At 43.6% G+C, this 22088-nt stretch overlaps 1 protein-coding gene and 1 pseudogene across 1 annotated transcript; one reads left to right on the forward strand and one right to left on the reverse strand.

Annotated features, from left to right (window-relative positions):
- Window positions 1-3301: 3301 nt before the first annotated feature.
- LOC133904752 (uncharacterized) lies at window positions 3302-11729 on the reverse strand. The gene is made up of 12 exons (XM_062346276.1): window positions 11418-11729; window positions 11023-11317; window positions 9306-9492; window positions 9175-9224; window positions 7618-7710; window positions 7430-7518; window positions 7264-7342; window positions 6825-6907; window positions 6597-6675; window positions 5797-6523; window positions 4219-4831; window positions 3302-3817 (listed from the first exon to the last, which is right to left on the reverse strand). The coding sequence occupies exons 1-12, from the start codon at window positions 11447-11449 to the stop codon at window positions 3682-3684; spliced, it is 2463 nt and encodes an 820-aa protein (XP_062202260.1). The 5' UTR covers window positions 11450-11729; the 3' UTR covers window positions 3302-3681.
- Window positions 11730-12401: 672 nt separating this feature from the next.
- Window positions 12402-17058, forward strand: LOC133904554 (pentatricopeptide repeat-containing protein At4g02820, mitochondrial-like; annotated as a pseudogene).
- The last annotated feature ends 5030 nt before the right edge of the window (window positions 17059-22088 follow it).

A 22088-nucleotide genomic window follows, 5' to 3' on the forward strand; every position in this document is an offset into this window, starting at 1 on the left:
TGAGTACTGTCACGTGGTCTTTGCTTGAGTTAGTTATAAATTTTACAAGTTTTAATTAATTATCTTAAAAATCAATAGTACAGATAATCAGAAAAAACAATCGTTTGTACTGTAATTGCAAACGAAATAACCCATTTGTACTTAGTCATAATATAGACGGTTGTTTATTATGACCCATCTCCAATAGTTTATTAGAACCGTCTGTAATAGTAGTATGGATTTTTTTTCTAATTGTATGTATTATTGATTTTTCAAATAATTCATTAAAATTTACAAAATTCATAACTAATTCATACAAACTCTAAATGAGATGAAATTTTTATGTAAATTTGTGGTTTAATAAGTACTATCACATGGTTTAGGTCTTATTATTGTTACTTGAACACAAAATCAAGATATAATTGTGATGGGATATACTAATGCTAGTTGTTTATTTGATCCTTATAATATCATATCGTAAGCTGGATTTGTGTTCCTATATAGAGGTACAACTTTCTCATGGAAGTTATGAAAGTAAACTTTAGTAGCTACTTTTACTAATCATTCTGAAATAATTGCTTTACATAAAGCGTCACGTGAATATGTATAGTTTCACAGAATAATTAATCATATTCATGGATCATGTGGTATAGGTTCATCAAAATCTCTTATAATTATCTATGAAGATAATAGTACCCATATTTCTCAAATACAAACATGTTATATAAAGAGAAATATCACAAAACATGTTACTCCAAAATTATTTTATCACGACGAATTACAGAAAGTGGAGAAATTAATGTTTTGCAAACAAAGTCATGTGAAAATCTAGCATATTTATTCATTAAAATCTTTACGAAAATCTACATTTTATAGAATTGGAATGAAACGACTTCAGGATTTACAATATTTAAGGGGAGTAAACTCCTAAAATATAACATGCTAATGATTATCAAATCATGAATATTGCACTCTTTTTCTTTATGAGTTTTTCATAATGGTTTGTCATGTAACATTTTTAATGCGGCAATATTAATACAAGCATTCATATATTCTATATTATTTTCTCCTAATATTTTTATGCTAGATTTTTAAAGAGTTTTTGATGACATATTACGATCATATTTCTCTTAATATTTTTTCTACGGGGTTTTTAGAAAAGTTTTCATTGTAATTGATCAGGGGGGTGTAACAGTCAACATCTAATCAATTTCTAACTGCCAGTCTCCTGGGGAGGGGTGTCTCCCCAACAACTTCCACTTGTTCGTCATGTAAGAATACATAAGCAGAATTCAATGGAATAGCGATGGATTAACTCTCTATTTTGCCTACTCTCTGTCCAATACTTCCATCCTATAACACTTTTGAAGCGGCAGCGTGCCGGAAATACAAGGGGTTTCAGACAGAACCCGTTGTCGCTGGCCTGCATGTCGTACGAGATGGTTTTCTTCTTGCTAGGAGAATGGGAGTACAAAGACTGATCGTGGAAACTGATTGCCACGACCTTGTTACTGCTCGGGAAAGAGAAGGCAGGCGACCGCTCGGCCTTATCCAGCGTGAAGTTAGAGAGCTTAGTTCTTTTTTCATGTCTTGAATTTGGTGTTTCGTTGAGAGGGAGCGAGGCTAATGGTTCGGCACATGTCTGTGCCCGATATGGTTGTAACTTTGATAAGTTAAAACTTTTTCAGCTTTTAAGATGCGTGTGGCTTATTTTGGTTCTGATCAACAAATACGTAAAAAAGAATCATTTTTCTTAACAAACTCATGTGCGCCACGAATCCATCACATATAAATATGTGTATATTAATTTGTAGCATCTAATAATATCTTTCGTTTTTTCTTCTCGCACTTTTGAATCTCTACTTAGAAGTTAGATGATGGGAAGGATACGGAGGAGATGATGAGCCTTGTGCCACAACTTCCCAATATTACCAACGAAAGCAATGGCAAGTCAGATGGTCCTCCTTCCCTAAAAAAAAAAGGTCAGATGGTCCTATTTTGTCCCCTTTTTTAGGTTTTTGTATGGTTGCTTGCTAGTCAATAAAATTTGGTATGTTTTTTTTATAGCTATTTGTATTTCCTTCTGGTCTTCTGGAGGTGTTTCGATTGGTGATGACAAGCAAATGTAGTCTGTGGTGTTTGCTTCTCAGAGGAATAATGAAAGCAATTTTTTTGCGAAGTAATATTAATAATGAAAGCAATATTAAGACGAGTAAATTAAAAGAAAACGAATTTAAGGTGTAGCCCGGTGCCACATGTCTGACACATTGGTATTTTCAACTCTTCACTAGTACCGAGCAGTTTGCTCAGAAAAAAGAGAGAGAAAAATCTAAGCTTACCGCTATTCGTATGATTGCATTTGAGCTCTGCCTATATTGAACATAAAAATATAAAATTACATAGGATCTGCACGAGCACAACACCCCGTGTGCACGGAATTATTTGTTGTAGAATGGGGACAAGGAACGGGTCCCAGTTTTGAGTGTGCAAAATGCGACGAGGGAGGGTCACTAAAGAAACCATTTTTTCTACACAACAACAACAAAGCTTTCTCCCAAATAAATTAGGGTCAACTAAGACGAAACCATCAGATTAAAAAAGATTGGTTAGAAAATAATAATAATAATAATAATAAAGATACTAATAATAGTAAAAAATAAAAATAATAAAGATATAAGAAGACTGAAATGTAAGTTAGAGTTCTGACACGTGGATTACTAATTTTCACACGCTTCTATCTGCGAATAATTCTTTAGTAATATTCTATTCTTTTAAATTTCTCTTTATAGATTTCTCTCATGTTAAATTTGATCGACTCATGTCTCTTCACATTATCAATATGCATCAATATAACTTAGAAAACCTCCATTAGCTATGTACAACATGAGTCTCTTCACATTATCAATATGCATCAATATAACTTAGAAAACCTCCATTAGCTATGTACAACATCTCAACCGATATTGAACAAACATTTTTCTACTCAAACAAAAAATAATAATAATTTAATACCTCAATGCTATCCCTCGCCCTACAACTTGCCAAAAATTGCACATTGCATTTGGAAAATGTCGACCAACTTCACCAAGTTGCTTAGGAACGTGCTACGTAGTTTGTCACCACATTTCATTTCACGGGAGTTAGTAATGTGCAACTCAGTTCCCCTCCACATTCCCCTTTCTATTTATCCGCTCTACTTACCCTTGAAAACCGCACGAGTCACCTTTGTAGATCCACGAAACAGGCCTCTGTTTTGTAGCTACCAACAAGTCACTATGTAAGCAAAACTTCAGACAAACTGGTCGAGCAATAACACCTCACATACCACAAACGAATTATGAAAAAACTCACTCGACAGCTACATGTACACACAGCAATCACATGTGACTACCAGCTTCTTTTACATCCATGGTACCCTAAAACCTCGGTTTCTCTACACTAACAGAATCTAATGGAAGCCAATGGGCTTCAAACAGCTCGAAACACGAAAACAAAAAGTCTGTTGTTACATGCTAGGCTAGCGAAACACCACGCCACAGGTGATGTGCTCCATGCCTCGTCCAGTCAGCAAAGGCAGCTAGGCAGAGAGACCCCCTTGAACAGCAGTAGCGATTGGGATGTCAACCTGGTGAGCTCTGCCTGCCACATTCCTGGCAATGAGTTGAGTGAGAACAGGATCTAGGCTGCATATGGGAAAAGGTTTCATCGCTTTCCACCCTTTGATCTTTGAGCTATCAAGCGGATGGCCTGCTTTCCCAGCTCCACGTTCTCAGATCTGCCATTATCTAATTGAACACGCAGTATGCCATTGATGACATTCGACACCACCCCTTGATGCCTGCCCAGATGAGGAATAGCTTTGAGTCGCATGTTTCTCCTTTACAGTTGATAAGCAAAAACACAATCTGATATACAAAGCGTGCAGCGTGCTAAGTAATACTGTTCCACCATTCAAGTTCCATCGTCGAGCGATATGAAGATATTTACTTAGAATGGTTATAACCAAATAAAAACCAATTTGTGTTGCTGGAGATATATAGGGCACAAGGCCAAAGCAATCTAAAAACTTCAGTTGATAAACTTCATCAAGCAGTGCCAATGACGGAGGCATGTCATTTCAGTTGATAAGCTCAGGATAGAGTTAAGAAGAATTACTATCATACCAAATGGAGATACTTAGCTAGGATAATGTAACAAAACGAAAGTATAATAAAAAATAGGTTAGAGAGGGGAACTAACCATTTGCCATCAGAAGCTAGATGGACCTCAATCCTCTTTCCGATCGCATCCTTGCCCAACTTGCGCAGTATCCAGTTTGCATCCATTACTTCATCATCTGTACTCTGTTGATGCCTCTTGGCAGACTTACCATCCAAACCATCCACCTTGTCCATCGAAGGTCTCTTCCTCTTTGATCTCTGGCCTTTAGCAACATTTAACTGCTCCTCTTGCTGAGAAGCCCAGGTGACAGGCCCCTCTGGTTGAGAGGCCTGGGTGTTTGGCTGCTCGAAATGGGGACGCTTAAATTTAAGTTTGAGCAATGATGGCTTCAAGTTGTCAGGAGAGTCAGAGGAAAATGGAGCAGCAACTCCCTGGTTCTCGTTCAACTGACTAGCAAGAGACTGTTTATGTCCAAATGATCTGTTCCTCGTACCGCTTTCATTTGCATTTTCCGTACCAGAAATTGTAGCATTGCTCCTTTTTCCAGTTGCATGCTTTTTTGAGGAACCAAGATCTCCCAAAAGGCTATTTCTTTGCTGTACCCCAGTCTCTCTAACTAGCTTCATTACACTTTTTTCTTTTATCTCGCTCCTTGAGCTTTTCAGCTGGCTTGTCACATCAACTTTGCCTCCTGAAAGAGCAATCGTGGTTTAAGTCATTTTGTCCTCAATACAGCATTAAGGGAATAGGTTTGAACCAAACTAAACGAATTCTTGGCATATTTACTATCAGGCAAGGATTTAAGTTAATTAAAATGAAACCAATGTTAAATAAAGAATTAAAAAATAGACACCACAGATACAAACAAAAGATGAAACCAGGTGCAGGGACAGATGGAAAATAAATCAGGAATGGGAAAAGTGGGATGGACAAAGACAGCAATGCTACCTAAAATTACAGTGCATGTTAGGCATAAAATCACATTTTACGCAATGAGGGTTTAGAACCACTGCTGCACCGCCACAAGGGTCAAGTATATGTCAATCTGGAGTGAGGGAGGGAAAAGATCTTAGGCTGTGGTGAAAAATCTTAGACCCACCGATACGGACAAATGGGTAAAAGCAGCGAAGCACCCATGTCAGAGTATCAATCACATAGGTTTGATGATTGAATTACTAATATTTTGTCAATGATATATTGATATGGCCCACCATGAGGCTCACTCGAGTCAGAAATGGCATTAAGAAGGGAGATTCGTTAGTCTAACAGAAGAAGTCGTACAGCAGCCTCCCTGCATACCACTTACGGACTAACAGAAAAATGCTGGTATTTAAAACTCGATTCTGTGGATCCTTGTGATTGTTTTTTTCCTTGTGAAGAGAATAGAAACCTGAATGCACTGCAAAGTTGAATGACACGGAAACATATTCCAACGGAAACTATGGAATTCCCACAATTGTTTTAGTTCTACACTTGCTCGTATGCAACTCATAAAAATTGCACGAAGTCATTATAATTCTTTACAAACCCTATGAGACCTTTGTAAGCAGCTGAAATTATTAATCCCTGAAATGTAAGGTCGTGCATTCTAACAAATGTATTATAACAGGCAAACTAAAATGGTAAATGGCAAACTACCACAAAATGAACACATACCATGCATTGAACCCAGCTCTTGCTCTCTTTGAGAATTGGACAGTTCAGACTTGGGAGAGCCACTCCTACTTTTGTGTCGCGAGCCAAGATGGATAACTAACTTGGTACCTTTCCCTGTGTCACTCTTGGGAGTATTTTCCTCACCTGCATCCTTGAAATGCAAACTTGGAACCTTACTCCCTTTAATCTTGACTTTCCGTATCATATCAGTGTTGTCTGCCACAGCTTTTGTGGATGAAGATTTCAAATTCTTCTCTGAACTTCGAGTTGAAGATGAAAGATATGCATTACCATCATTCTTAAAAAAATTCATATCATGATTAATATCTACATTTTGATCTCCCAAATGGCTATTTGATGATTTAGCTTCATGCCTTCTCTCCAAAAATATATCATCCTGGCTGTCAACTGTTCTATTACTCTGATTGCCTTTCTTTTTGGAATGTTTCTTATTCAACCCAGGGCTCTTGAGAACAATGTTCTCTTGCTCAGGTGTCTCTGATGGAGGCTTACTACTGTTACTTTTCAACGAAAATTTTAGAGTATTTCTTCCATCATTTTTCAACACATATGCATTAAGTCTTTCATCATCCGAGTTTGGATGAGATGGTGAGACATCTTCCAGAGAAGGCAGTGCAGCAGCAGACCGTAAACTAACCATAAGATCATGGTCAACAATGTCCCTCTTCCTCCAAAGTTCCCGAATTGCATCTTCAGTGTCCCTAATCTGAAGGTAGCAAAATGTGTGTTAGATGAAACACAATATAGCAATGAGACAGGATGACACAAGTAATTAACACCTGGGAGCATTCGCCGCGGCATGATGCGCATGTATACTGGAGGTTTTGGTCAGCTTGGAACTGTTGGTACTTTTCCTCACTGCATAAATATATGGAACAACAGTAAGGTATCCACCCGAGAAGAGAGGACAAAAAAAAGATGGCAATGCATATAGTAGAAACACAGAAGGCAATAAATATGAGTATAATTATTCAAACAAACACAACAGTTCACACATTCATACAGACCTGATGCCATCGCACTCAATATGCACCCACTTTTCACAAACATCGCAGCAAACCATAGGTATTACTTCAGAGTCTCTATAAACCTGAAAAGGGTGGGAATCCAAAAACAGAAGATAGCATATAAGCATAAGTCAATAAAATGAAAAGGCATATACATATTAGGGTATATATGAACAACGATTGGTTCATATATTCTCAACTTAAAAACAGAAATGAAGCCTCAGTCAAAGGGACTTTGAACTATAGCAAATAGCCTCCTCACTTTACAATCTCATGCATAAAAGTACTATGCCCTGAAACCAAAAAAAAAAAAAAAAAAAAAAACAATGCCCTGAAAGTAAACAATGCACGATAACTAATACAAGCTAAAAATAATTTCTTTCCTTGCAGAAAACAAGTACTTATGCCTTGAAAAAAAAGTAATAGGAAAAGAGGCTACCTTCAAGCAAATCGGGCAGTAGTTTCCTTTCACAAACAATCGCCCACACGCATCACAACATGTGTACCCCAAAAACCACCTGCAGATCCGAACTCATAGTGTTACAGAAAAGCATAAGACATCAGGTATAAATACCTGTTAAAAAGATCAATCCTAGAATCAGTACCTTGTGCTATGGCCACTCCCAGGTACACCAGATCCACAGCTGTGACACCTCGTATGTTTTGGACATAAGTATGGTCCATTGGTAACATTCTGCAATGTTATATTCAGTGTTCATTGTTACTAAACAGACTCAGATGCAATCTATAGAAAAAGAATGGTGGATGGGGGGAAAGTACACAATTGTTGTACCTTGTGTGATGGTTGCTGACAGTAACAGTGATAGGCACCATCACACCTTTTACAAAACATCAACTTATTGGGATCACCAGGCCGTCGGCACACCTACATAGATGTCAACCTATCAAAACTTTGATCATCGATTACTTTGTGTATATTGAGATTGAACATTTGAAAATTGTATGAGTAGATTTGTCTCAAAAGGTAGTTTCATATAATTTTACTATGATTAGTATACATATTAAAATAGAAATTAGTAGTAAAATTTTTTGTTTTGGGGACCGTGCTGATGCCCAAAACATCACTTTTTTTGTGACTGGAGGGAGTACTTGCCAATTTGAACATTGACATGGTCTCTAATACAAACTTTTGTTCATTACTTTTTCTAACTATAAGTTAAATATTAAAAATATAATATATAGAAATGCTTTTGATCATGAATCTATCGATATTATTTTCATGTGACAAATCTAGATATTATTATGCTGCTATGCATATTAGCTGTCAGTTTTAAAAGGTTGATTGCACCCATTATGGGATGGCAATTATTTCAGAGAGGTCGTGTATTTTAAAATATAGACAAATCTAGTCATATTTTCTTTTCACATGGTTGATATCCATACCCTTGGATTATTTATCAAAGTTAAAAATAATCTGGCATGCATTCTTCCATGACTATTCTTCAGTGGTAGAGTATAAGGTAAGGAAAATATTGATCATAGTTATTAGGCCGTCGAGAAATCGTCGTCATATCAACGCTATATCATCGTGAATCGTGGCTCACCACGGCTCGGTGTGGCGAGCTATCACTTACCTTAAGGTTGCCCGCCGCTGAGCCGCTGCCTATGCCACACGCCCTCCCCATGCCGCCCACCGCCGAGCCGCTGCCTGGCCTCTCTGCAGATCCGGCGATCGAGGGTGGCAGATCTGGCGAATGGAAGGAAAAGGATGCGATGGCGGTGGGTGTCGTGCGCCAGAGAGGGAGGAGCTACAGTGGCGGCGACTGTCATTCGTTGTAGAGGAGGGCATGCAATAGAGGCAGTGGTGTGGTGGATACGGAGGGAACAGGGCAGTGCAGGGGGGTAGAGCAGCCAAGCGAGAGGGCGAGCGGCGTCGGAAAGAAAGAAGAGTGGCTGTTAGGGTAAAAAAGAGGGCATGTGCTAACGGAATTCCATGAGCGGAATTAGTGGGTTGGACAGGTTGGCAGCCCATTTTAGTAGTGTATTCTCCTTTTCTTTCTTTTTTCCTTCCCTTTTTATATATACTTATAACATGTTATTAGTGTTAATTGTCAGCTAATGCTCCAAGTGGACTGTTGAGAAATGGGTATACCTGGTCTTCAAAAGAACAATTGTTGGACAGAGAAAGCATAGAAAACTTAAGAATTGCGTATAAAAAAAGAAAGTTACTAATTGTGGCATAAGTGTATGGTGTTGCCTCACTGCGCACCATAAGAGATATAAAGGTGTGAAGGCGGTGGGTTGCCGCACCGTCGTAATAAATATGACATTGATGTAAATAGAGAGAGAGAGAGAGAGAGAGAGAGAGAGAGAGAGAGAGAGAACAGACCTCACAGCTACGGCAGGATGGACAGATCCATGAGCTCCAGTGAAAGAGATCTAGATGGAACATAAATTTATCAGAGAATATACAAGAAAGGATGTGCTGAAGAGACAATACTAGGAGAAAGTTTGTATTACCTCTATGTTCCCCCCAGCCTTTCAAACAATTCCTATGGTATCTTTTGTTGCAGAGTTTACATGGAAGCATTTTCGCAGCTTTTGTGCTGCCCTCATTTTCTCCTGAAAAACATAAACGGCAGATAACCTTGACAGCAGCATTGCCTTGATCTTCTCGGTCCCAGTCCTCTTCATCTCCTTCAGCCTCCTGAAAAAAGGGCAACAACCTTCTCATATTAGGAGATGGAGACAAAACATACAGCAATACGGAAAGTGTAGCATTCATTATTGGCACCAACTAAGGATGAAAACACAAAAAGAACCTAAAAGATCCTATTGGCTAGTAAATTGTGTGCCATACTGCCATTGGAACTAGAGAGAATTTCTTATTTGCCACAGAAAGTCTCTCAAGGAATTGAGAGACTTTTCAGTGGCACAGGAGGAATTTATTCTTGGAACTTGCCAAGATGATTGGAGGTAGTATCCAAGGATTAAGCATTACTGCATCATTTGATGAGCCAAAAAACGAAAATGATACAACAATAGTCTATATGCAGAATATTGATAAGACACCGCCTCATTACTGACCTAATTACAGCCACCATTAAGACTTAGAGAAACAGTGGAGCTAGAAAATAACAAACTAGTTGTATGTTAAGTTATTAGCTCATGTGTCTAACAGGAGCAGCTATCTGTGACACTGCAAGGCATACTGCATACAGCACGTCAGCACGATCAGCATGAGTAGTGTACATGAGAAGCTCCGCGAGACACAGGTCTGTTTCTAAAGCTTGTTAATGCTAGGTTCATTTATAGTAACATACAGTTATTTGTAGAACAAAATCCTAAATGGCTATATTACTCCAGGGCTCTCCCGAAGCAGTTCATCTCATGCGCCAAGGTAATGTCTAAGAGCAGCACCATGCACAACAGCACAAACACGTGCGTGCACACGAGCTTCAAGCTTTAGCATAACAGTTTTTTCATTCCACATGTCATCATGCATGTAACCGTTTGGAAATATTCACACTATCATCTTGCACTTAATAATTTAGGAAGCCTAAAATCATCTAGGACACCAGAAAGCTCAATGGGCACCAAAAACCATCATCACATTATCATAAAATGTAACGCCTCGCCAACTTGACTGTTAAACCCTACTATTCTCAGACCAATGACAGAAACTTCCACACTTGCACATTATACTCAGAATCGTTCTAATGGACATGCCAACCACAATGCAAACAGCACCATCAATTCCATCTTGCATAGCCAAAATGACCAGTCACCACAGAAACAGCATAAATAAGGTCACCCGTAATCCATAGAAACACATCAAATTCATCTGCGCATGAGCAAACAATGTTTCGATGTACCGTCACATCAAACAAATCCCAGCACTTTACCTGACAATAAGTCCAGAAGAGAAACGTTCTTGCAATTACTAGACACTCATATAAACCTCAAAACAAAAAGATGCGAGCTTGTACACCAGCCCATGATTTCTGCGCAAATCAGAGTCCTTTCTCGCAGCCCAGCCCAGAATTCCCACGAATCCAAAACAAAACTTCACGTGTTCCCCCACATCCACGCACTGCCGCACAAGTCAAACAGCCGGAGATGCAGCCACACAAAGTCGCACGAAGAAAATTCACACACGACAGCGAGAAATTCAGCGCAAACCCCAGACAGGACAGCAAAGCAACCACGGAAGAGTAGAGTGGAGAGATCCGCTCACCGATGATCCGAAGGCGCCGCCCTCCAACCGCCTGGCGAGGTCCTCGGCCGCGGCCGCGCCGCGCTGCGCCGCCGACCGGCGCGCCTCGTCCTCCCCCTCATCCGGCGGCGGCTCCAGAGGCGGCACCTCCACCTGCACCGTCGCCGCTGCCGCCCCATCCGGCTCGGTCCCAACCGGCCGCAGCAGCCACGGATTTGCGAGGAACCCGTCGAGCGCCGCCGCCGCTGCCGCGGGAGCCCCCTTCCTCGCCGCAGCCGCCGCGCCGAACCCTAGCTCGCAGTCGCACACCCTCCTGCTGCAGAGAGAGAGAGAGGAGGGGAGAAGCCAGCCACCCTCTAGTCAGCGCGCGCGAGAGAGAGTTATCGAGAGAGGGCGGGGGTGTGAGTGCTGCTTACCAAGTGATGGGGCATGCGAAGTGAAACGCCATGGGAGGAGGAGGAGGAAGCGTAGCAGGGCGAGGCAGCCAGAGCTCAGATGGGTGGCTGCGTCCGTCTGATTCGAAACGAATTCAGCGGGATGGGGTGGGGTGGGGTGAGGTTTGGAGAAATTTGGGAAGGATTCACCAGTTCGGGTGCAATTTCGGAGCGATTTGGGTTTGGATTTGGAGCCGCGGGGCGGGGGACGCGGGCGGCGGAGCGGTGACGAGCACGGCGAGGAGGAAGGTGGAAGGTTTTGTGGTCGGGTCCCTGGGAGAATAGGATATTGTACTCCAGGGGCCCGGAGGCCTGGACTCTGCTGAGTACAGTTCTGGGGGATTCTACGCGAAGGCCCTCTGGAAGTTTCTGATTTGTGGGTAAGGGCTTCGCTGGCTTACGTCTGGGTCATTTGGTACAGCAAATTTAATTTTCATTGTGTCAGCTCACGAAATGAATTTCTTTAAATGCTATGGCTTTTAAATTTTATTTCTTTCTCGCTACTATCCTCCATTTAATCCATAAAAAATATACATTTACCCTTAAAGGAGAATGGTAACCTTAGACACAGCTGCCGGAGGAGGAGCCTACGAAAGCCACCGTCGCAGAGGCTAATACCTCATCCCCTAATGCAGGCCACCCACACCATCAAGCCTATCATTAAGCCCGATCCTACTCTTGACGGCCCCAAGGCGTGGGATGCGAAGTCCATCAACAGTCACCTTGCACATCTGATCTCTTCTTGGCTCAGTTCCTCTTCTCCTTAAAGGTAAATATGTTTTTTTATAGATTAAATGGACAGCAATAACAGAAAAAAATGAAAATTAAAAATAACAATATTTTAAGGAAGTTCATTACGAAACTGAATTTTCTCCGTTTGGTATGGGCCCAGACCGAGTTGGACTTTGGCACTTTTGGACGAAACTGGGCTGTGTCTATTGTGCTTTGATGGACCGAGGACCTTTAATGGCGTTTGGAGCAAGTGAGCCATCACCCGTCCCATTAACTCCGGCCTCACTCGAAGGCGGCAAGGAAGCCTCTACCTGCCGACCAAGCCATGCTCGCCCGCTGGCTCGCCCCCCCCCCCCCCCGCCATTGCCACGAGGCTGCTCTCCACAGTGGCCTCTACCTCCGCCCGCGGCGGGGGAGGCGTTGACGCGGGAGCCGCTACGGGAAGGGAGGATACGCTGGGGAAGCGGCTGCTGAAGCTCATAAACCCGCAGAGGAGCGCGGCGGTGGTGCTGCGGCCGTGGGCGGAGGAGGGCCGCACCGTTCAGAAGTACCAGCTGAACCACGTCGTCTGTGAGCTCCGCAAGTACGGCCGCTTCAAGCACGTCCTCGAGGTACCCACCCCATTATTACCACCTCGCCACCGCTTCCATCGCCTCACGACGTGGCTTCTGCTCCCGCCCACCACCTGTTCGACATATTGCCAGCCTAACCTGACCTAACCGGCCCCGCGCCAGAAACGCGGGTTTGTGAGTGGATGCAGACGCAACCGGAGATGCGGCTGCTACCGGGGGACCACGCTGTGCACCTCGACCTCGTTGCCAAGGCCCGGGGCCTCGCCAGCGCCGAGAAGTTCTTCGAGCATATGCCCGAGCGAGCCAAGGCGTAGTCCACCTGCAACGCGTTGCTGCACACGCACACGCAGCACGGCGCGCTGGAGAAGGCCGAGCCATATTGGCAGAGATGGCCCGGGCGGGGTACCTCACCTGCGCCCTCCCGTTCAATCACATGATGTCGCTCTACATGGCGAGTAGCAAGTTGGAGCGGGTGCCGGAGATGATCATGGAGCTCAGGAGGTACACCGTCCCAGACCTCGTCACATGCAACATATGGCTGACCTACTGCTCGAAGAAGAACAACGTGAAGAGCGCGGAGAAAGTGTTTGATCTAATGAAGGATGACAAGGTTGTTCCTGACTGGATGACTTTCAGCTAGCTGGCGAGCATTTACACCAACGTTGGGCTTCATGTCAAAGGGAGAGATGTCCTTGTGGAGATGGAGAAGAGGGCCTCCAGGAAGGAGTGGGCCGCGTACTCGTCGCTCCTCACCCTGTATGCAAGCCTGTCAGATAGAGGTAACTTGGACAGGGTATGGAACAAAATGCGAGAAACTTTCAAAAAGTTCAGTGACATCGAGTACAAGTGCATGCTTACTGAAACAAGATTGGATCGGCCGACAAGCCTTTGCATTGATCCTTGGTGCGTATAAATACAGTACAGGGTTTATTACAGACGCAGCGCGTAACAAGCGTGAGCAAGAGTCGTTCGCGCCATGGCATGCGTGGTGGCGAGCGAGCGTCCTGGGCGTGCACGCGCTCTGGACGTTGCGGACACCAGGCGACTCAGCGCAGGCCATGACGCACCAATACACAGAACACGTACAGGTCGTACCTAGGGTTCTAACACACACACACCCTCGGCGCAGTCTCAGCTGGAGGACTATCGACGCAGAGACTGGAAGGCAACTGATGTGAGCTTGTTATGTGCATGACATGTAGTCCACCGAGTGCCACCTTTTCGCGGACAAAATGAATGTCCAACTCAATATGGAGCTCACTGAGGAGGGAACGAAGCCAACTGCACTCAGACACTGCGTTCGTTATTACCCTGTATTCAGCCTCGGCACTAGAGCGCGAGATAGTCATCTGCCTCTTCAAAGACCACAACACCAGTGCACCGCCGAGGAAGACACAATGGCCCGAGGTTGATCTTCGAGTGTCAGGGCAGCCAGCCCAATCGACATCTGAGTACGCTATGAGGTTGAAGTTGTGTGTTAGTCGGAGACGATGTCGTCCCGTAAACATAGTGTAGAATCCGCTTGAGCAGCGAGAATTGGCAGTTGTGCGGGTCGTACATGTGCAGACACACTTGTTGCACAACATAGGAGATATCTGGCCGGGTCACAGTCAAATACTGCGACACGCTGGCCATGCTTCGATAAAATGTAGCATCATCGAGCTTGGAGCTAGCGGTACCGGACATCTTGGTGTTGGTGTCCACTGGGGTGTGCACGAGCTTGCAGTTGCTAATGTCTGCACGCTCCAGGAGGTCCTCAGCGTATTTCGTCTGCGAGAGGAAGAAGCCAACCGCAGAACGTTTGACGTCAATACCGAGAAAGAACCGAAGAGGGCCAAGATCCTTCATAGCAAACTCCGATCGGAGACGATGGACGAAATGCTGGAGCAGGCTGGAGGTTGAGCACTGAGGATCATGTCATCGAAACATGAACAGAGAGATGTCGAATCGAACTTGCCAAAAGTCGATGCCATTGATGAACTGCACGAACCGATGGACCATGCGTGATGCTTGTTTGAGGCCGTAGAGTGAGCGCAACAAGAGGCAGACGTTGTTCGGTCAGCGAGCATCAATGAAACCCGTCGGTTGCTAACAGTAGACCTGTTCGTGAAGATGTCCATGAAGAAAAGCATTGGATCCATCGAATTGATGCACCTGCAACTGCTTGGAGGCGATGATGGTTGCCGACTTGATGACCGGCGTGAATGTGGCACCGAAGTCCACGCCTGGGCGTTGAGTGAAGCCACGGACAACCCACCATACTTTGTACCATTCAAACGATTCATTGGGACGTTGTTTGTGCTTGAACACCCACTTCCCAGTACAATGTTGGCGCGATGAGGCAGAGGAACGAGCTGCCAGGTAAGGTTGGCTTGTAGCGCGTTAAACTCGAACTGCATGGCAGCCAACTAGTTGGGGTCGCGGAGCACAGCACGCAGTGACGATGGGATTGGCTATCGTGGTGGTCGCCAAGGCGTACTTCGGATTGGTACGGAAAATTTCGGCGCGCGCACTAGTGATCATCTAGTGGCGGGGCGGAGAGGTTGGCGTTGTAGACGAAGACGGTGCAGTGGGCGTGGCTGGGATTGGTAGCAGGGTCGTAGAGGTTGACGGTGGGAGTGGTGTTGCGTTGCTAGACCTCGGTGGTGACCTCGGCCCAGAACGCTGGTGGTGCACCGTAGCTGAGGAGCAGAGTGTGAATACAGTTGTTGATGGTGTGTAGTATGCGCTCTGCCTTGCCGTTTTGCTGCGAGGTGTGAGGGCAAGAAAGTTGTAACATAATGCCATGCGTGGAGATCAGAGATCGGATGGCTAAGTTATCGAACTCCTTGCCGCTATCTGTCTGCAAGGAGAGGAGCGGCAAACCAAATTGCGTGGGAACATATGCGAAGAAAGAATGTAGAGTTGGAGGAACTTCAGATTTTTGACCAAGAGGAAACGTCCAGATGTAAAGAGTGTAATCATCCAAGAGAACAAGGTAATATTTGTAGCCCAAACAACTAAGAACAATCGAAGTCCAAACATCCGAATGCACTAGTTGGAAAGGAAAATAAGAAACAGAATCTGACGACGAAAATGGCAAGCGTACGTGCTTTCCGAGCTGACATGCAGAGCAGGTTTGAACTGCAGATTTATTACATGAGAAATCAAACTGATGCAGGAGCTTGAAGAGAGAATACTTCCCCGGGTGTCCAAGGCGTTGGTGCCACAGGTTCACTGATGCAGTAGAGGCAAGAAGGCTGTGCTGATGGTCCAAGCGCAGAGGATAAAGGTTCCCATGCCTATCACATTGGAGTATCTCCATTCGGGTTGGAAGATCCTTAATTGAGAAGCCATGGGGTCAAACTTGACAGAGACATTATTATCATGAGTTAGATGTCGAATAGAAAGTAAATTATGGATTAAATGTGGAGAAACAAGAATATCACAAAGGTAAAGAGGGGAGGAATAGAGAGTGGGAATGGTGGTGAATGCAGAGTGTGTAGCGACTAGCGAGCAGACGGGCACCATTGCCCACGGTAATGGAGGTGGGTGATGACAGAGGACGGAGGTTCGAGGATGTACCAGGCTGTGGAGACATGTGCTGGGAAGCCCAAGTGTCGAGGTAACAGTCGGAAGAGCTCAGCGTAGTGCTGACGCCAGCGAAGTTCAGGGCGGTGTAGAGGGCTTGTTGATCCTAGCCGGGCAACGTGGGAGGCAGGGTGTGTGAAAACCCTAGCGGGCCGACAGACGGCACGGAAGTGAGGCAGCAGGAACACTTACAAGGTTTGACGATATCGCAGCAGCAGAGAGTGTTTACATAGAATGGCAACTGGCTTTAGGAACACATGATTCGAGGATCCCAAACACGATCCTTTCGTATTACATCAAGAATGGCATGATGAAAAAGGCTAAGGGTTTCCTTGGTCATATTGTCGAAAAAGGGGTCAAGCCTAGCTATAGCACTTGGGAGTTATTTGTTTGGGGTTACCTCGACAACAACATGATTGACAAAGTCCTTGAATGTCTGAACAAAGCCCTATCGAGCTTGGAGAAATGGGAGCCGAACCATCAGCTTGCCACGGCAATCTTTTCTCAGGTTGAGAAGACAGGACATTGAAGATGCAGTGAAGCTCCCGGTCATGTTCTGGGATGCAGGGTACATCACCACTGAGATGTATAACTCAGTCCTGCGCACTTATGCGAAGGCTGAGTTGATGCCCTTGATAATTGATGAGCGCATGGAGCAGGATAAGGTGGCAATAGATGAGGAAACCAAGAGATTGTTGAGATTGACAAGCAAATACCCAATTGGTGAGGTTTCAATGTTGATGTCTTGAGATGTGTGTTGAAGGAATGTTTCAGGATGTGATGTGTATTTTGCCCTAGTGTGTTTGCAGCTTCTAAGTACAAATGCAAATCGGAAGCAAAAGCTGACGTAGTGTTGGCATTCCTGGGGTAACTAAAATGTAAGGGACATAAAACTATTGTATTGTTGTGTCTCAAAAGCGGCATTCTGATAGGAAACATTACAGTGTGTTTCAGGATAGCCAATCATTTTAGCAGAGTTTTTTCAAACATTCTTGCAATTCAAAAGGCACCATAGAAAAGTTTCAATCCTAACATAATTCCTGCAGCCTTTGTTTCAAAAACCCTGTGACAATTTGTAAAAAAAAAATTGTTCTGTCTCAAAAGCGGCATTCTGATGAGAAACATGATAGTCAATCATTTTAGCAGGGTTTCTTCAAACATTCCTGAAATTTAAATGGCACCATGGAGAAGTTTCAATCCTAACAAAACTCTTTCAACCTTTGATGCAAAAACCCCGCAACATTTTGTAAAATATGCACAATGAGTTATTGTTGTCTTAAAAGAGTCAACTCCAGCATTACTTCCACAATATTGAATCATTCTATGAAGGATCTAGGCCCCTAACCTTGTGTTACGATGAATTTTTGTGAGGAACCGTCCAAATAATATTCTAATTAATCACGAGGAGGATCATTATTTATAATCACAACCTCGATGATTAAACAGAATATTATCTCGGTAGTCCCGGCACGTGTTTTGTGCCTAAGATCGGAACACATGCCTTCCAACATTTAGCATCACAACATAGCTTAAGAAAGATCAAGTAGTTAACATTTATACTTCAAGTCTTTAACATGCAACCATTTTGAACAATTTACATCAAAAGGCAACAACATCTACGCAACGGAAATATAAACCTATACAATAAAAGAGAGTAGAGTCACATGCCCTTAGGCTCCACCCCAAAAGCACGACCTCCGAAAGTAGGATGCATTACTCTTGCCCGCCACCCTGATCGGCAGGCACGAAGTAGCCAAACACCAACTCTTCCTCATCAGCAGCACCTGAAAACGCAGACATGAGTACGAAGGTACTCGCAAAACTTAAACCATATAGAGCACATATACATAGCTCGACTCCAAGGATTATGCATTGAGTCATTAGCAAGAAAAAGTCAAATGGTTAAGTTAAACATTAGCGGTAAGCAACCTGAACACATATGTGTGAGCAACTAATTTAACCAACTACAACATAACTCTACCTTGCCATAACCAACTGAACATAAATAACTGGAACCATAAGAACATACATGTAACAAAGACCAACTCAATCATCTCCCACATATCTAACCATCAACCACAAGCGAAAACTCTACGACCGATGCAGATGGACAGAAGCATGCTCATGATCAAGAGCGCAGCATTTTGAAATGTTTTTACACCCTGCAGGGATACTCCTTTATCCACATGACTTGAGGGCCATACGGCTTGCATGACCACACAGATCCATACAAGGGGTACTCATGTCAACCTTTCTCAATAAGCCCCGATCATTTAAAACATGCATCGCTCGGTGCGACGGTACTAGAACTACTCCCGAAGTAAACTAGTACCACTACAAGCCCGCCCGCTCACACTGTCGATGTTCAGACCCCAAATGACCACAACTACAAAGGTATTCGGCTCGCCTTACTATTAGATCGGCATGTGGTGAGTACGGTAAGTGCTAAAGCCGACTACACCGACGATCGGTGCTTAAATGACACAAGCGGTCTACGGTGTCCGGTTTTCTCTTCCGACCTACCCAGGGGAACTCTACAGGGCAGAATAAAAACCTCCTAGCACCGCCCACGTCTCGTCTCATATTCACTACTCATACAACCATCATCAACCCATGCTCAATATTGTGATCATTACGGAAGTAAATAACTCCTATGCTCGTGAACGGTGAAATAATTCACCGCTCGACTTCTACCGAATAACCTATGCATTGCTAAGCATTTCAATTTAACTTGTAATCTAGACGCCAACAACATACTCAAGGCGACAAGAAAAGGATGAACAACAATTCAAGGTAGAAGTAATGCATTCAACATAGGATCTACCCACTTGTACCCGATCTCGACTCGACACATGCAAACATACATAAGCATAGTTTATCAATTTCAGACTTCATTCAATTGAACAAAGGTGCAATATGCTTAATTGCTTACCTTGCTGCTCCGGTGGCTGCTTATAATTACCCAAACAACACTCGCAGAAAATCGGTAGGTTGGCGTCGTCTTCAACTGCAACCACGTCATGCTCCGGCTCCTTGTTCACTAAACAAGAATGCGTGCAATGATGAGCATGAATGACTGCAACAAGGTATGTCACAATGCTTAACAACATGCTAGAAGTACAAGACATGCGAATCAATGCAATCCTAAACGATCTAACGAAATCTGAAAAATAATAGCCACCCAGGGTATCCGGGTCCAGACCCTCCGGGTGAACCTCCGGAAAAGGCGCTCGGTTACTGCCTTTTAATTTGACTGGCCCGGAGTATCCGGGTGAATCCGGAGTATCCGGGTTCCGGAGCATCCGGGCCATCCTCCGGTGAAGGTGCCCGGTTAGCCACTTTTCTAACTTAACCCAGAACCTCCGGGTTGTGCCGGACACTCCAGGTGAGGCTCCGGGAGAGGCTCTCGGTTAATTGTTAACGCAATTACCTAGAGTCTCTAGGTTTACCCGGATTATCCGGGTGAGGCAGACTTAGGTTTTTCCATAAATTTTCCCTCGATCGATTCAACTCACTTTACAAATCTGTGCTACACAAACGTGTATATGCCCTATCCAAAGGATTCTAAACCTATCTTGCACCCTAAACCCTAACAAATTTTGAACACAATTCGACGGACGATTTCTGCTGAACCCAGAGTATCTGGGTGAGGCTGGAGTATCCGGGTCAGCCCAGAAAAGCTGTTCTCGAGTGGATTTTTGGTCAATTCGAGTTGCGATCTTCTCCAAGCCTAAAGGAAACATGTTAGGGATAGTCCAAGGGTCCTAGAACTCACTCATCAACTAGCAACATGACTCTATAGCTCAAACTTGTCCAAAACTCCATTTTTGCTAAAAAAAAAAAAGCTCAAGAACTTCAAGAAATACTCGATTCTTCCATAAAAACGAAAATGAATTGGATAGATGAGTAGCTCATGATCTAGAGAATGCATAGATACCACATGCATACCTCAAATCCCTTTCTTGAGGTGAGATTTTGGAAGAGAAGGAGAGAGAGAGCTTGAGTGGGAGAGTGAGAGGGGGCTGCTGCAACTGTGCTGCACAGTGAGGGCGTGGGGAGTGGGGGAGGAGAGAGAGGGAGTAGGTGGTGCTGCCCCTTTGAGTGGTTAGGGTGGTTGGCCCACTTGTGGGGCCCATGTGTAAGAGAAAAGGGGGTATTTTCAATGCGATTTCTATTCTTTTCTCTTATCCAAATGATTTTAAATGAATTGCTTTATAGTTACAAAACAAAATAACACAAAATTAAATATAATGCTTAAGCATATTTATGCTTAATTATGTAATTACGGATTTTAGGACGTGATAATTTTGGTGATTAATGACAACCAGATGTGCGGAACTAACTACTTTCATGAGTTGGTGTGTAAGTTGAGTTCTAGCGTCAAGAAAAATGTTGATAGCTCATATGTCGAAGATAACAAGATGAGGTTGCGGATTGATGGCAACTGATTCAGTAGTTGATGAGCATCAATCTACCTCATGAAAGAACATCATTTGGTGATGGATGCCAAGTGATTTGGTGAAAAGCTAGGAGATGAAATCATGTGTTGATGGGCACCAGGTGATTTGGTGAAAAGCTAGAGGATGGACATTATCGATTGATGGTCGTCAAGCGATTTGGTGAAAAGCAATAGGATGGACTTCATGTGTTGATGGACATCGAGCTAGACCCGACGTGGATATTTGCTCAAGGCAAAGGTATAAACTATAGGTCATTTTCGTTTTGCTGGTCTCGGTGATTAGTAGAGAAAAGATCGGATTGCTAGAATAGAATGACGTACTATTAAGAGGGGTCTAGCCATTTGCTTGAGTTTTACCATGTGTTGATAAGCTCAATCTTGCATATTCATACGCTCTTTGGATGATGATAATATAATGTGTTTTGCAAATAGTTGAGGCTCATGCATTTATTCCTTGTAGCATGTGACCATAGTTTGCAAATGCGTTTTGCATATGGTTTAAGTCCATATACCTACTCCTTGTGGCATATCACGTTGCAAGTTGTCATAGTGAATGCTTGGGCCTTGATTGCATAAAAGTGTTAGTTTGCAAATTTGTTTTGCCAATGGTTGAGGTTCATTCATCATTTCCTTGTGGTGGATCTTTGGATTGTGATTATGTGTTAATACAACAACTTTAAGATCAAGCAACTGAATAAGCTTTCTATAGAATCTAAAATCACAGAATTTGAACATCGGGATCAAAAGTTATGCCCGTTTATTGACTGCTAGACGTGCTGATCTAGGAAGGTCGATCTAACCGAGTTTGTATAGAACAGATGAAGCATTTGAAGGGGGTGATGGTCTAACCGATTTGCCCAGTTTTTTGTCATAACGGCTAGTTTCATAGCCGTTGGATTCTAAGGTGGTCTAACCGATCTAGGAGATCGGTTTAACCGACATCCCTTCTAGTTTGGGACATCTAGGGTGTAATAGCTAGTTTTGAAGATGTGGCCTATATATATTTTGGGACTCCATTGAGCAACCTAGCTAGAGCAAGTCCCCCCCCCCCCACACACACACACTTGTGAATGTGGTGCACATGAGAGAGGGTTAGAGGGAAGATTCAAATGCATTTGCATTTATAGATTAAGCTTTTGGCACTTTGTGAGAGTCAAGTTCATCTTGGCTTGTTACTTTTGGTGTTTGCCAATGCCTAGACAGCATGGTAGCGTTGTGATCTAGTAATCTTCTCAACGATGTTTGTGAGCAGGTCTGGTGTGCTTGTGAGAGGCTTTGTGCATGCCTCTACCCAAGTGGTGAAAGTACAACTCTAGGGAA

The sequence above is a fragment of the Phragmites australis genome, chromosome 22, assembly GCF_958298935.1.
Source record: "Phragmites australis chromosome 22, lpPhrAust1.1, whole genome shotgun sequence".
In the NCBI taxonomy this organism is placed as follows: Eukaryota; Viridiplantae; Streptophyta; class Magnoliopsida; order Poales; family Poaceae; genus Phragmites; species Phragmites australis.